At 34.8% G+C, this 18,185-nt stretch overlaps 1 protein-coding gene across 1 annotated transcript in view; it reads left to right on the forward strand.

Moving 5' to 3' along the window:
• LOC106871076 (uncharacterized) overlaps positions 1-18,185 on the forward strand; it is a 93,507-nt gene that overhangs the window by 50,688 nt on the left and 24,634 nt on the right. The window contains exons 8-10 of the mRNA XM_089355307.1: positions 2,949-3,072; positions 5,064-5,163; positions 13,155-13,213. Coding sequence (XP_089211433.1) covers positions 2,949-3,072; positions 5,064-5,163; positions 13,155-13,213 — 283 coding nt within the window. The remainder of the gene's footprint in view (positions 1-2,948; positions 3,073-5,063; positions 5,164-13,154; positions 13,214-18,185) is intronic.

Here is an 18,185-nt window from a genome sequence, read left to right on the forward strand (position 1 = left end):
ATATATATATATATATATATATATATATATATATATATATATATTTGTAAAAGGAACAAATGACTTAGCTGGCCAAGCCACCGCACAGACACAAGGTGATTTCTGCCCACTGCTCTGACTAGATCTACAAACTAAACTGTAAAATTATATTATTAAAACATTAAATTGATTAAAACCACCAGTGAAATCATTCTTTTCTTTTTTTCAAATATACCTAACTGTCCCAAGGATTTCACACATTTTGCAATATATATATATGTATGTACGTGTGTCTATGTTTGTCTTCCGCCTCCATCACTTGACAACTGGTGTTGATGTAATTATGTCCCTGCAACTTAGCAGTTCAGTAAAAGAGATCAATAGAATAAGTACCAGGCTTTAAAAAAAGTACTAAGGTCAATACATTTGACTGCAAATTCTTCAAGGCGGTGCCCCAGCATGGCTGCAGTCTAATGACTGAAACAAGTAAAAAGTAAAAGATATATATATATATATATATATATATATATATATATATATATATATATATATATATATATATATATATATATATATATATATATATGACTACGGACCGAGACCTTTGGAAATGGGCTGTGCGTGAGAAGACCCGGCAAGCCAAGTAAGATCGTTGCCAGTGCCCCTGGACTGGTTCTTGTGCGGGTGGCACATGAGATGCACCATTTTGAGCGTGGCCGTTGCCAGTACCGCCTGACTGGCTCCTGTAGGATTTTCGAGCGAGATCGTTGCCAGTGCCCCTGGACTGGCTTGTGCGGGTGGCACATAAAAGACACCATTTCGAGCGTGGCCGTTTTCGTGCGGGTGACACGTAAAAGCACCCACTACACTCTCTGAGTGGTTGGCGTTAGGAAGGGCATCCAGCTGTAGAAACTCTGCCAAATCAGACTGGAGCCTGGTGTTGCCATCCGGTTTCACCAGTCCTCAGTCAAATCGTCCAACCCATGCTAGCATGGAAAGCGGACGTTAAACGATGATGATGATGATGATGATGTATATATATTTATATATATTGTCAGTAAATCATAAATCTGAAACAGAAGCACACTCTAAATTATAGAACAGAATAGTATTTAGTAAAAGATAGTTACAGCTAGTTCATAGGGTTACCCAGGGTTTTGCATCCATAAAGTGCTTAGCTTTACAATGTCTCATCAAACCCTAATGGCTGGTGGCCTATAACCTCTCTTCAAAATTAAAGGAGAAAAAGTCTCACAGCTAGTTATTGAATACACACAAAGGAGAAAGGTCAAGTGCAAGGGATTGTCTGCTTTAGACTGCTATCTGGGATCCACTCAGGCAGCTTGCAGGTCCCAGGATTTCAGTAGGAATTACCTCAAATGTGAGCAGGGTCTGAAGACTACCATCCTGGAATTTAAGATGTTCTCTGGGTCAAGGGAATTCTTTAATATTCTCATCTGTTCTACCATGCATTGCTTGCAACACTTGCTCCCGTTGATGTAGGAACCTGATTTTTCTAAGATTTTCTACATAATTACATGTAGAATCCATTTGTCCTTCAGGCACCACACATGGCTGGCCAAGGATGTGGCATGACATCTCTCCATGATCCTATGCAAGGATTTGTGGCTGGAGAGGCACTGCTTGAAGGTGTTTCTAGAACATACAATGTAATTTTGAATGCTGCTGTTGGAGTTGTTGCTTCTTTTGTTGTTGATGTTGCTACTTCTGCTGGTGTTGGTGTTGTTAATGCTGGCATAAGGGACATCATCGGTGGCAGAGTTGGTGTTGGCATTGTTGTTGACATTTTTGGTGTCTCTGTTGATGCTACTATAGCCATCATTGTTGTTGAAGCTGTTATCAGTGCTATAGAGGTGGTTGTTATTATCATTATTAGCTTTATCATTAACAATGGTGCTGCTGCTATTTCTGCTAAAGTTGCTGCTCTTGCTATTATCACTACCATTCCTGCTATTGCTGTAGATGGTGTAAAAGCTGCTGCTGCCATTAGGGTCAGATACCACCTCAGCCTCATAAACAACCCCCTTGGTTTCGCATTGGCCTCCCACTGAGCATCTGCTGTAGTCCCTGCAAGAGTATCCTGCCTCCACTTGTGGCCTAGGAGTGTTAACTAAAATACTCTTAATACTGGGTATTCAAATAAAAGAGACTGTTAGGTTGTGTCTGTTGAAAAAGCATCCATACCTATGTGATTGTGTAAAGTGCTTATCTACTAGCCTAAGGAATATCCTACCTACATATGATTTTCCATTGAGGAAGAAGGGAGGGGAGAAACCAAATGATATTTTGCTGGTGCTTCCTTCTGTGGATGTTAGGGCCTGGCATGTAGGAGATGCAGTCCCTAAACCCACTAGCAGTTAGGACCTCATTATAATAGGGGTCTACTGTGTTGAAAATATTTTGGCTAGAGGACAGGTTTAAGATCCCCTTGCTGACACCCTTCACCAGGTTTCTGAACACAACGATGGGTGGCAGGAAGCTGTGTTGATATATGCCAGCCTTTCATTTGGTTTACGGTAGGGCCTGTATGTACCAGAGCCCAAGTCTAAGAAGTTCATGGTGGTGAGGTTGATCTCAATTGTAATTATCAGTCCCATGGACTAAGGGTGCTAATCAGATCTTTTCTAATCTTATCTAGGGTGTGCCCATTAGTCCCTCTATAGATAGCCAGGGCATCATCTCTGTAGATACCAAAAAGGACAGAGGGGAATTTCTTCTGTACGAAAAAGTGGAAAATGTGGATTTCTATAAACTTTTAAAAAGGCTTCACACAGACACACATCTTCAGCTTTATATATTAAGATTACATTGCATCTTACCATCGTAGTACAGTTAGAAATGCCAGGATATTGAAACCATGATATCAAAATTATGTCAAAAATATACTTCAGAATATTACAAATTACATACTTTTCTTCTTTTGATTTTAATTTTAAATCTATTTGTAGGAAAGTTTATATTATGCCTGTCTATGTCTGTGTTCTTTCATCACTTATAATATTTGCACTCCATTTGATTCAACCAATTATATCATTGCTCACCCTCTTCAAGGGTTTGGCATTTGTTTTAACTGTAAGTATAATTTTATTTATTTATTTATTTTGTCAATTGTTTCATTTTATTCATGTGCATGCGTGTGTGTCCACTCTTGTTTCACAACATAAGGAACAATACTAAAATGATCTCACTGCTACTTCCAACAAATATAGGTTTCCATCTTTCATATTCATTTCTTCAACATCATGCAAAAACACACACACACACACACACACATATATATAAAATACACTTTAATTGAAATTAAGTTTCCCCAAAATTAAACATATCTAATGTAACAAATGTGAATGTCAGTGTGTCACACTTTTCAACTTTAATAAATCCTTTCTACTGGAAGCACAAGGCCTCAAGTTTTGGGGGAAGGGATTAATTCAATTACATCGATCCCAGTAGATAACTGGTACTAATTTTATCAACCCCGAAAGGATGAAAGGCAAAGTCAACCTCAGTGGAATTCAAACTCAAAACCTAACAATTCTGCCAGTCACCACCTTAATACAATATAATAATATAATATGATATAATATGATAAATGTGAATGTCAATGTGTCACATTTTTTCAACTTTACTCTCTCTCTTTTACCTGTTTCAGTAAATTGACTGTGGCTATGCTGGAGCACCGCCTTTAGTCGAGCAAATCGACCCCAGGACTTATTCTTTGTAAGCCTAGTACTTATTCTATTGGTCTCTTTTGCCGAGCCGCTAAGTTACGGGGACGTAAACACACCAGCATCAGTTGTCAAGCGATGTTGGGGGAGACAAGCACAGACACACAAACATATACACACACATACATATATATATATATATATATATATATATATATATACGACGGGCTTCTTTTCAGTTTCCGTCTACCAAATCCACTCACAAGGCTTTGGTCGGCCCAAGGCTATAGTAGAAGACACTTGCCCAAGGTGCCACGCAGTAGGACTGAACCCAGAACCATGTGGTTCATTAGCAAGCTACTTACCACACAGCCACTATTACGCCTATACTCACTCTGTGAGTAAATTAAAAACATTCCTGGCCGAATCCAGACCTGCAATCCTGAAATTTTGGATTCCTATTTTCATTATTGCAACTGTTTTCAGTGATTTTTTTAACATAATTTTTTTGCAGTGAATATGATCATCATTGGGATATGACTCTGGAGAAAGCAATTGCAGCAAATTCTGCAAAACAAGTCAGAGATCTGTTTGCAGATCTTCCCATTCAGGGTCAGTTGCTTAAAAGCTATATACTAGCTTAAAAGCCATCCAATAGGGCAGTTTTTAAGCTAGTATAAGAATATTACTCTAAAATAATTTAAAGCTGAGGTTATATCATCCTCAGAATTAGTTGGGTCTTTCATTCAGCTTTAATCCAGTTTGACAATATAAAACTCTCTAAGAGAGAATGTATGATTTTGTCTACATCAAAACTGATCAAAACCTACTTGTACTGAAAACATAAACCTTCAGTTTTCAACTGAACATGTTGTACCTCTCTTAATTGTAATAATCTTAAAATTATTTGAAAGCTATATTAAATATATACTGTTATAAATAACAACATCATTCATAAGCTCTGTGTTGAGTTGTGCAATCTTTCTCATTCACTTATTGTCAAATATGCTCTATTTGACCATTTTATTCCCATCTAAAAAGTCACTCATGGATCTAAAAAGTCACTCATGGTTTTTTTTCTTTTCTTTTACTCTATGGATTATAGCCCCAGCAACATTCTGCTGGAAAACAATTACTTTTCATAAGGTTATGGCTGAGGTTAAAGTGTTCTATCACATTCAGGTTTTACAGCAACCGTTGAGCTTGTTTGCCTGATCAAGGAACATAACTCAGTTTATATACATTGTACTCCTACTTTGTGGTTGATTGGGCTTGAGTAGGAAAGATATCCAACAGTAAAAGTAATTTTGCTCAACCAAATAAATGATACCAAACATGCAAACATAAAGAAATAAATTCAAAACAGTTTCACAAAAAACCTCTTATTTCTTTTTCCAGGTGATAATAACTTGCATTATTGGCTTCAAAATCCAAGAGAATGTTATTGATGACTACAACTATATTGGCAATTCTTTCCTCATGGGAACTGTAGCATTGGGTAGGCATGGTCTATTATATTCTTAATCAATACATATTATGCATCTAACTACTATTTATTTATTATTCACATTCTCAGTTGTTTTGTTTTTTTCATGTACCTGGTTGCTACACACAATAACAATGTATGTATATACAATGTTTCAAATTCTCACACACTTTGTTGTTATATGCATTCTTGTTAAGCACTTAGTTGTCATGGTGCAAAGAGTTATGTACCTCATAATCATAAACTACATACCATTTAGTAAATTGCTATATAAAAGACCCCTTTGGTTATAAATGACCATGGGATTGCACCTAGAAAGTTGCCTTCCGAGATACAAGTCCAAGCAAGGTTGTTTTTATGGAAGACCTACAGTCACCCTTGCATACCAGCTTCCACACCACCAATGTTATCCAAGGGAAAAGCAAAGGCCAATACAGCTTGGTACCAGTGACGTTGCAACTCATTTCTACAGCTGAGTGAACTGGAGCAACATGAAATAAAGTGTCTTGCTCAAGAGCACAACATACAGAACAGTCCAGGAATTGAACTCACTATCTGATGATAGTGAGCCTGTATGTGTTTATTTGCTATATAACAATAGTTACATGTACTTGGTTGTTAAGTGTCCAACCATTACAGTACTGAAATATATACCAAGTAGCCATGTTGATATGCCTAGGGTTTTATGCAAATACATTTTCCTTATGGCAGTTATTACATAAATCACCTTTTTATTGGATTTTTTTGGTGTGGAAGAAGAGCCCATGACATTCACAAGCCCTCCAAGGTCATGGAGAACAATATGGTTGATGTTCCTCTTGAACAGTCACAAGTTAACTATTTTGGGGAAAATATAGCCAAGGAGGGAATTCCAGAAGGTTGATGTTCTGTGGGAAAAGGAATAGGTGTAGTGAATAATGTGGGTGGATAAACGTGGGTAATGAGAAAAAGAGAAATGATCGAATCAGGATTGTCTGAGCAGTTGTTGTTCTAGATCAACCAATTTCAAGTACTAGAGACTGTTGTAGTAGTGATATAAAGATAGAGAGATGACACTGTATCTGTGGGAAGGATATTAGAGAGTGCTGAGAAGTAATTTCATGCCAGTCAGATAGGTGACCTCTTCTTTGATGCAATCTAGAATATCTGTGTGAGTAGAGGCAGTACTGTCCTAGATGTAAGATTAGTATTCTGCTGTGGGCCCTTCACCTGAGCTTTGTCCATTTTCTGGTCCTGAAGAATAAAGCTAGTCTTTGTGATGCAGTTTTTGTGATATGAAGGATGTGTGTTTGCCAGGAGAGATCTTCAGTGAACTGAGGATTCTATTTGAGTACTGTTCATGCTTCGGGGTAGGATATAATACTGTATTCTTAACATGTAATTGTTATGCCATTGTGCTATTGAAGGAGATAAAATTGGCATAATTCTATTGGAGGATGTTTTCAAAGTTTTTGCTCATGGAATCAGTGCAGGTTTGAAGCAAAGTATGTGCATCACATTTGTATGAGGATGTTTAGAGAGGGTAGAAGGGCAGTATCATCCACATAAGAATGGCCATTATTGGAGGTAACAGCAAGTAGGACATTGAGCTACAGGAGAAAAAATTTAAGACCAGCACCAAACTTTTTGGCACATCAGAATCAATAGAGCGTAAGAGGAAGCTCCTTCAGTGCATGTCTCAATAGTGCAATTTGACAAAAGTTACACATCCAAAAGATGCAAGCTATATGCAGAGAGGCAGAAAAGGTCTACTTACTAAGAGATTTGTGCATTAGACATGGTCAGATACCTTGCTGATGTTGGGCACAACAACACCGTTTTCACCAGATTTCTCATGATCAAGGAATTACTGTTATATAACAGAAAAGGGTCTCTTTTGATGTAGTTTTATGGAGGTTGTACCTGTGGTTATTTAGTGGATAGAGAAACTGAAGTTGTTGGAGAATAAAGTTGTAAATAGCTGCTGCCATTATCTTACAAATGTTGGAAGTGAGATAGGACAATAGTTGGCAGGGTTAGAGAGGTTGCTCTTTTTACAAAATGTAGTATGTTTCCAAACATCAAAACATATTTCTGGGAAAAGAGAGTGAGAGAGAGAGAGATTAAAGAGTATAGTGAAAATGAGAGCTGGTCTGGGTTCATTGTTTAAGCAGAATAGAATGTACATCATCAAAGATGGTGGTTTTGTTGCTTTGATGTGACCAGATGTAAATTTACAAAATAGCATTTATGCATGCATGGATGAGTCTGGAAATTGGAAAGGAATAATGTTTTAAATTTACTAAGTGGAGCGTGTGCAGTGTGGAGTTGGATGCAAAGCTGTGAATTAATATGGAGGGATTTTTTTCCATTGGAGTCCTGCTAACAGAGACATTATGATTGAGAAATGAAGGAAAGGAGAATTCCACAAAATTATTAGAGATTCTTTTGTTAAAAACCAGAAGGACTGGCTGTAGTTTGGTAAATAGGAAATTTTTTTTAGCTGTACAATACTTAGAGAAGTCCTACACATTTTGGATGGTGGTCTTGCAAGAATTGCAGGGTTGGTCATTCAGTTTACAATTTTTTGTTATGTACCAACTTATATACCTAATTAATGTGTTACCACATTGCCATTCATACACAAATGATTGTTTGTTGTGTTCTTCGGGTTTTTTTTTGTTCTTTTTTGCCTAACTAATTGTCATCATAATTACCATGTATTTCATTTAATATACCCTGTTGTCATGTGTTTGTTCATTACATATCTTTTGTTTGTAGCATATTGTACCTGATCGTGAAACACCTTGTTACCAAGGTCCTTGGTAAGAAGCTATATGCTTTATTGTTTGCAATATAGCTGCTCAGGTTGCCTGTTGCAGAGCTTCTTATGTTACCTCATTGTATGTGGTACAGCAGCTGATTAAATATCTGATGGTCTGTGGTGTAGCTAATTATGTATCTGATTATGTGTTGCATAGCTTATCCTATTTGATTGTCCATGATATAGCTGTATAGGTACCCGACTGGCTGCTGTACAGCTTCTTATATTTCCAGATTGTTGGATATCTAACTGTCTGTTGTATAGCTTGTGTGTTTGTGTGTTACTTGTTGCATGTCATATAGCTGGTTAGGCTCTTGATTGTCCATTGTATTGAATAGTTGCTTATGTCTGATCGTTAACATTTCCATTCCAGAATTTTTAATTCCTTTCCCTCACTTTATAACATCAGTACTATAATAATAATAATATCAAGTGTGTTGCATACAGTGCTCAAATATAGTACAACTCCTCAGAAAAGATGAAATGGGGAGACCAACTGCAATAGTAAAACATGTAAATAAAGGAAGACAATAATGAAAGATACATACAAAGTACTCAGAATATAACAACACAAACGAAAAACTAGGATCACAAAAGAGCCTCAAAGAAGAAAAGAATACTTAGGTAGGTCAAGAGTAGAATGAATAGTTAACAGATTAGGGAAGTATTAAATTTTTGAAGGACACATTGCCCTATCAGTTAATGACTGATGTGGGTATCTCATTCTTTGTTCCAACAAATCTGAGTGTAAAGCGCTGGGTGCTGCGTTGTTTAATATTTTAAGCTCTTACTTGTTTTAGTCATTAGACTGCAACCATGCTGGGACACCACCTTCAAGAAGTTTAGTCAAATGAACCAACCCCAGTACTTACTTTTTTTTAAGTTTGTTACTTATTCTATTGGTCTATTTTACCAAGCTGCTAAGTTACAGGGATGTAAACACACAGACGCCAGCTGCCAAGCAGTGATGGCAGCAAACACAGACACACACACACACACACACACGTGCACACACACACACACACACACACACACACACACACACACACACGCACGATGGGCTTCTTTCCTGTTTTGTCTACCAAACCCACTCACAAGGCTATAGTAGAAGACACTTGCCCAAGGCGATATGCAGCGGAACTGAACCCAGAACCATATGGCTATGAAGCAAACTTTTTACTACACACGTTTCTAGATTTTATAAGCATGGCCATTAGTGGTAGAGACATTGAATTCAAAAAGGTCATCAAAGTTATTGGAGTGGAGATGGTGGCTAATCTTGTGGGCCTTTACCAAGTCAGCTGCTACATATCAAAATTTCAATGTCTCACTTCCTATATATAAGTGAATGAAAGAGATCATTTGTCTAGTTACATGTCTCTAGGCAGTTTTCCGCAGATCAATCTTCAAGACAAGATGTGGGTTCCAAAATGGAGATGCAAACAGCTGACAGAAGTCATAGTGAGTTACATCAGAATACCATTGGGCATTATTATCCTTCCAGGGACAATCAAATAAAACACCAGTCATACACTGCATTTGATGGTATCAACTAACGCCTCCCTAAAACTGCTGGTCTTCTACTTAAATCATAAACCATTATTATTGTTATTATTATTATTATTATTGTTCAGTAGTTTTATTTTTATAACGTGCTTTCACTTCACTACCGAGTACAGCTCTGTGTGCCTTGGGTATGTGCTGTGGTTTGCTGTGATGCTCTTATGGTTACTGTATTGAAAGTGTTTTGCGTAGGATGTGTGCAGTGCCCAGTAGTGCAATTTTCTGTATGTTATATATATTTGTAAGTCCTGGTGTTTTTGTTATGTATTTGTCTGAATATTTTATTATTATTATTATTATTATTATTATCATTGTCATTATTATTATTATTATTATTATTATTATTATTATTATTATTATTATTATTATTATTATTATTATTATTCAGTAGTTTTATTTTTATAACGTGCTTTCACTTCACTACCGAGCGCAGCTCTGTGCGCCTTGGGTATGTGCTGTGGTTTGCTGTGGTGCTCTTATGTTTACTGTATTGAAAGTGTTTTGCGTAGAATGTGTGCAGTACCCAGTAGTGCAATTTTCTGTATGTTATATATATTTGTAAGTCCTGGTGTTTTTGTTATGTATTTGTCTGAATATTTTTTTATTATACCTAAGGCACCTACTATGATAGGAATTGTTTCTGTTTTTAGATTCCACATTCGAGTTATCTCTATTTCCAGGTCTTTGTATTTTGAAAGTTTTTCCATTTCTTTTAGAGAAACGTTGTCATCTGCTGGTATTGAAACATCAATTAGAAGGCATTTTTTTCCTTCATGATCTTTGACAACTATATCTGGTCTATTTGCCTTAATTTCTCTATCTGTGTGTATTGGCATATCCCAGAGTATGGTTGCTTTCTCGTTTTCTGTGACCTTTTCTGGCGTGTGTTTATACCATCTTTTTTCTGTTGCTATTCCATAATGTTGGCATAGCTTCCAGTGTATATAGGTCCCAGCTCTGTCGTGTCTGTGAATATATTCCTTCTTAGCCAGGACTGGGCAGCCAGAGATAATATGATTTATTGTTTCTTGTCGATCTCCACATATTCTACAGTTACTTGTTATATTTCTTTTCATTATGTGTTTTTGGTAATTTCTGGTGGGGAGGCTTTGGTCTTGTGCAGCAATTAAAAATCCTTCAGTCTCTGCTTTGAGTCCTGAGCTTCTCAGCCATCGCTGGGATTTTTCTCTGTCTATTTCTTTCGCATTTAGTTTAGCCCAGTATTTACCATGTAGGGGCTTTTCTTGCCATCGTTTTATCATGGTCCGTTGCTGTTCTAGTTTTAGTTTGGATTTCATTTCATTGGATATTATTATTATTATTATTATTATTATTATTATTATTATTATTATTATTATTATTATTATTATTATTATTATTATTATTATTATTATTATTATTATTATTATTATTATTATTATTATTATTATTATTATTATTATTATTATTATTATTATTATTATTATTATTATTATTATTATTATTATTATTATTATTATTATTATTATTATTATTATTATTATTATTATTATTATTATTATTATTATTATTATTATTATTATTATTATTATTATTATTATTATTATTATTATTATTATTATTATTATTATTATTATTATTATTATTATTATTATTATTATTATTATTATTATTATTATTATTATTATTATTATTATTATTATTATTATTATTATTATTATTATTATTATTATTATTATTATTATTATTATTATTATTATTATTATTATTATTATTATTATTATTATTATTATTATTATTATTATTATTATTATTATTATTATTATTATTATTATTATTATTATTATTATTATTATTATTATTATTATTATTATTATTATTATTATTATTATTATTATTATTATTATTATTATTATTATTATTATTATTATTATTATTATTATTATTATTATTATTATTATTATTATTATTATTATTATTATTATTATTATTATTATTATTATTATTATTATTATTATTATTATTATTATTATTATTATTATTATTATTATTATTATTATTATTATTATTATTATTATTATTATTATTATTATTATTATTATTATTATTATTATTATTATTATTATTATTATTATTATTATTATTATTATTATTATTATTATTATTATTATTATTATTATTATTATTATTATTATTATTATTATTATTATTATTATTATTATTATTATTATTATTATTATTATTATTATTATTATTATTATTATTATTATTATTATTATTATTATTATTATTATTATTATTATTATTATTATTATTATTATTATTATTATTATTATTATTATTATTATTATTATTATTATTATTATTATTATTATTATTATTATTATTATTATTATTATTATTATTATTATTATTATTATTATTATTATTATTATTATTATTATTATTATTATTATTATTATTATTATTATTATTATTATTATTATTATTATTATTATTATTATTATTATTATTATTATTATTATTATTATTATTATTATTATTATTATTATTATTATTATTATTATTATTATTATTATTATTATTATTATTATTATTATTATTATTATTATTATTATTATTATTATTATTATTATTATTATTATTATTATTATTATTATTATTATTATTATTATTATTATTATTATTATTATTATTATTATTATTATTATTATTATTATTATTATTATTATTATTATTATTATTATTATTATTATTGGCAGAAGCATTATGGCATAGGATGAAATGGTTTGTGTTATTTAGGTACAGCTCTTTATAGTCTGGATTCAAATCCTGCCAAGATCAACTTTGCCTTTCAACCCTTGAGGATCAATAAAATAAAGTGCTAAATAATTATTGATAGCATTAAAAAGAAAAGAAAAACGCTTTTGCAATCAAATTGGTGTCTTTGATAAATACTTTTTCCCACCAGGGTCGACTTTGCCTTTCATCCTTTCGGAGTCGATAAAATAAGTATCAGTTGAGTACTGGGGTCGATGTAATCAATTATCTCCCTCCCCAAAATATAAGGCCTTGTGCTTTTAGTAGAAAGGATTATTATTTTATTCTTCATTAAGACAGCAATCTAGCAGTAACATTAGAACATCAAACAAAATGCTAAGTGGCATTTTATCCATCTGTACATTCTGAGTTCAAATTCTGCCAAGATCAACTTTGTCTTCCATCCTTTTGAGGTTGACTTTGCCTTCTATCCTTTTCGGGTCGATAAAATAAGCACCAGTTGAGCACTGGGAGGTCAATGTAATCAACTTGCTTCTCCACACACGCACACACACACCCCAAAGAATTACTAGCCTTATACCAAAATTTAAAACCATTTGTTTATTCCTCATTAAGATGAAGATCTGGCAGAATTGTTGGTGCATTGGAAAAAAAATACTTGAGGTACTTTTTCCAGCTTTTTACATTCTAAGATCAAATTCCACCAAGGTCATCTTTGCCTTTTTTTCCTTTTGGAGTCAATAAAATAAATACAAGTTGAACACTGGTGTCAATATAATCAGGTAACCCTCTCCCTTTAAAATTGCTGGCCTTGTTCCAAAATTTGAAACCATTATTTTATTCTTCATTCTTCTTTTATTTTTATTCTTCATTTTAGGGGGAACTACAAATGTGATGCCATTTCTTTACAAAGATATTGTGCAAAATAAAACAGAGGTGCCATTTTTGTTATTATTAAAAGAAATTATTATTTTTTAAATTTATATTGTAAGTTTTTGCTATGTAACTATGCACAGTTGTGTGTATTTTGGATATACGCTATGTTTTATTCTGGTTTTGTGTTTTCTATTGTATTCACATTCCTCTGCTTGCAGTGCCTAGTTGTACTATACTCTGTATGTAAACCCTGGGATTTTGGTCACATATTTGCTTCGTTTTTTTAAGCATTCCCAAGGTGCCTATTATTATATGAACTGCATCTCTTTTCATTCTCTATATTCTGGTTATTTCTAATTCCAGGTTATTATATTTGAATAATTTATCCATTTCTTTTAGTAACACATTATTGTTTGTTGGCATTGATATGTCATTTCTTTTGATCATCCTTGACAACGATAACTTATCAATACACTTGATCCCTCTGCCTGTGTGGATTGGAAAATCCCTGAGCCTGTTTGCATTTTCATTCTCTAAGACCTGTTTTGGTGTATATTTATACAATTTCTTTTCTGTTGGCATTTCATTATATCAACAGTAAGAAAGCTGGTCAAAATACTTATCAGCATTTTTTCCAGTTTTATGTTCTAAGTTCAAATTCTACTTTGCCTTTCAACCTTGCAGGATTTTCTGGCTAAATTTGAAAGTTTGCATGAAAGGTAAAGAAAACACAATATCCCACCTAAAACAAAAATTATTTTTAAAACTCTAAAAACATCAACTTGATTATGGCTGGGAAATAACAGTTTACTCAAAGTAACTGTCCACAGCTTCCACCACAGCTTCAAGACAGCTCCAGAACTTGGTGCATGCATTCCTTATTGTATCTCCGGGAAGATCTTCCTTGATCTTGGCCACCTGTACAGCTATGGTGTTGCAAGCAGAGTAGTTGCTGTCTTTTTTAACTGCGCCCTACACATAACAATCTATGGAATTAAAATCAAAGGAATTAGGAGGTCGGAAATTGGGGCTGGTGAAGTTGTAGAAACTTTCTGACAACCAATTCTGGCCCTTTCCAGAGGAATAGCAAAGAGCCAGATCCTGCTGCCACACATATAGCCTTCCTGCAGCTACTACTTTTGACTCTTTTTGGAAGTATAACAATGAGCCGAATCTTGCTGCCACACATATAGCCTTCTAGCTGCAACCCTCTCCAGCCAAAATTTGATTTCAGTCTCCAGTAGCTTCACATAGTCATCTGAATTGAGCCTAAGGCCCTGTTTAAAGATATGGGGTTGCATGATGTCACCCTCACAGGAGACACCCAAAGATCATCACACTTTGGGGGAGCTTGGTTTTCATGACACATGGGACATCACATGGATTGTAGGCAAACCTACAATCCAGATTGTTCTGAGTATTGTGCAACTAATTCTGGCAAAAGTTCTTTTCATCTGAGAAGAACCAGATCCTCTCTGGCTCAACAGGATGCCTCAACTTTTCTGGGGTCATCTATGCCTTTGTCAAGCAGTTATCTTTGGCTTTGGCTGTCAGAATTTTTCCCTTGTGCCTCTTGTATGAGTAGTAGTAAAGGTTTTCATTTAGGGCCAGCTTCGTGGTGGTGACTCCGTCACCTGCCTCTCTCACTAAAGCTTGAATTCCTTTGCTCAGATTTTCCATCACCTTACCCTGCAGTTGTTGGATGAATTCCAATGTGCAGACACAGTCAGAATGCCTGCTGTGTCCATTCCTGCTGACCACAGCTTCATAGTCTCTGTTGCAGTTGTCCATGTCATATCTTACAGCCATCACAGTATTCAAAGAACATTGAGCAGCTGTCACAATATCAGCATTTTGACACCTGATGTGAATCATTATGATATAGGTAACTTCTTTTCTAATATTCAGATGACTTTCAGTCCTCCATGTCAGCTGACTATTTCTCAAATACAACTTTAATCTTCATGCTCTCCAATGCTGTTGACTGTTCACCAATACATTAGGCTGTCTCTTACGAAAAGAGACATAAAATATCATCAAATTTAGCCGAAACGCTCTGCAAGTACCAGCTGAACACTGAGGTCAATGTAATCAAATGGCCTCTCCCTACAAAATTTGAAGCCTTGTGTCTATAGTAGAAAGAATTGTTGTTGTTGTTTTTGTTGTTGTGGTGGTGGTGGTGGTGGTGGTGGTCGTCGTCGTCGTCGTTGTGGTCATTGTCATTGTCATCATGGTTGTGGTGGTCATGGTGGTTGTCATGATGGTAATCAGAATATCAGATAGGCAGGTTGTTGTGCATAATATGTAATTTTGGGATTGATAAAGCATCGGTTATGAACCCACAATGATTTCCTTGATTAAACTTTTCCTCAAACCATGCAGCCTTGTGCTTATTCTAGAAATGATGATGAAGATGATGATCATCATCATGATCATCATCATTAATAGTAGAAAAGATTATTATTATTATTAAGATGTTGAGCTGGTACAATTGGTAGAACACTGGAGAAAATGCTTTGCAGTATTTAGTTATATCCGTTTGTTTTAAAAATAAATCTTGCAAGGATAGATCTGTGATCTACTGAGAGTTGGCTCAGTTAACAATATCTACTCCTCAAAATGTGTGTGCTATTATGTCTTATCTAAAAAAATCTCTATTATTATATTAGGATGGTGAGAAGCAGAATTGTTAAAAACACAGATCAAATGTCCTGTAATATTTAGTTACATTCTTTCACATTCAGAGTTCAAAACTGTCAGATCAGCTTTGCCATTCATTTTTCTGCTGACAAAGACAAAAATGACAACTATGACGACATCAGCAGAGGTGACAGTAGTGGTAGCAGTGAGGAGGAGGAGGCGGAGTAAGATAAAGGTTTGAAGGGAATTAACAAGTCCATTCTTAAAATCAAACCATAAGTTTGTTCCGAATGCTGGTTTTAATCCTAATCCAAGTACATTCAAGTGCTTCCAGTAAATCGAATAATGGAATATTTCAAAGGTGAAATGTCAAAATGTCTCAAAGTAAATGAAAAAAATTAGATACTGTGAGATTAAGACTGCATTTGAGAAAAGTGAACTTGTATGGGTGTATGTGATGTAAGAATGCATGAGCACACACACACACACACACACACACAACAGGTTTCTTTCAGTTTCAGTCTGCCAAATCCATTCACAAGGCTTTAGTTGGCCTGAGGCAACCTGGAACAATGTGGTTAGGAAGCAAGCTTCTTACTACAGTCACACCTATCATCATCATCATCATCATCGTTTAACGTCCGCTTTCCATGCTAGCATGGGTTGGACGATTTGACTGAGGACTGGTGAAACCGGATGGCAACACCAGGCTCCAATCTAATTTTGCAGAGTTTCTACAGCTGGATGCCCTTCCTAACGCCATATATATATATATATATATATATATATATATATATATATATATATATATGTAGATATATATGCATGTCTATGTAAGTATGTGCATGTATGTATAAACATATATATGTATATACGTTACACATGTCACTCAAATGTACCAGTATGTGAACACAGAAAATAATATTTATATATAAAATTATTTAACACACATATCTGCACATACACACACATACATATTATATCTATATTTCATCATCTTCATCATTATGATTTAATGTCCATCATTATGATTTAATGTCCATGTTCCTTGCTAGCATAAGTTGGACAGTTAGACAATATCTGATGGGTCCAAGGATGGTATCATGCTACAGCGTCTGCCTTTGAATAGTTTCTACAACTGAATGCTCATCCTTATGCCAACGACTTTACAGTGTGTTATGAAGGTCGGCAATGGTCTTCCTCGGTCACGAGTGGACGGCTATGTATGTATGTATGTATGTATATATATATATTTGTATATATATATGTATCATCGTCATCATCATCATCGTTTAATGTCCGCTTTCCATGCTAGCATGGGTTGGACGATTTGACTGAGGACTGGTGAAACCGGATGGCAACACCAGGCTCCAGTCTAATTTGGCAGAGTTTCTACAGCTGGATGCCCTTCCTAACGCCAACCACTCAGAGAGTGTAGTGGGTGCTTTTACGTGTCACCCGCACGGAAAACGGCCACGCTCGAAATGGTGTCTTTTATGTGCCACCCGCACAAGCCAGTCCAGGGGCACTGGCAACGATCTCGCTCGAAAATCCTAGGGGAGCCAGTCAGGCGGGTACTGGCAACGGCCACGCTCAAAATGGTGCATCTCATGTGCCACCCGCACAAGAACCAGTCCAGGGGCACTGGCAACGATCTTACTTGGCTTGCCGGGTCTTCTCACGCACAGCACATTTCCAAAGGTCTCGGTCAGTAGTCATCGCCTCGGTGAGGCCCAATGTACGAAGGTCTTGCCTCACTACCTCAGCCCAGGTCTTCCTGGGCCTACCTCTTCCACGGGTTCCCTCAACTGTTAGGGTGTGGCACTTTTTCACGCAGCTATCCTCATCCATTCTCACCACATGTCCATACCAGCGCAATCGTCTCTCTTGCACACCACAACTGATGCTTCTAATGTTCAGCTTTTCTCTCAAGATACTTACACTCTGACGGGTAATTCACATTGACATTACACATCCAACGGAGCATACTGGCTTCATTCCTTGCGAGCTTACGTATGTCCTCAGCAGTTACAGCCCATGTTTCACTGCCATGTAGCATGGCTGTTCGTACGCATGCGTCATACAGTCTGCCTTTTACTCTGAGTGAGAGTCCCTTTGTCGCCAGCAGGGGTAAGAGCTCTCTAAACTTTGCCCAGGCTATTCTTATTCTAGCAGCTACACTTTCAGCGCACCCACCCCCACTACTAACTTGGTCGCCCAGATAGCGGAAGCTATCGACTACCTCTAGTTTTTCACCTTGGAATGAGATAGAAGTTGTTTCCTGTTTGTTTACAGTCTTTATTGCACCTGAACATCTGCCACAAACAAAAACTAACTTGTTAGTTAACCTGCCTTTGATGTTGCTGCACCTCTTATGTGTCCATAGCTTGCA

This window comes from Octopus bimaculoides, chromosome 1, assembly GCF_046866305.1.
Source record: "Octopus bimaculoides isolate indiv1 chromosome 1, ASM4686630v1, whole genome shotgun sequence".
NCBI classification, from domain to species: Eukaryota; Metazoa; Mollusca; class Cephalopoda; order Octopoda; family Octopodidae; genus Octopus; species Octopus bimaculoides.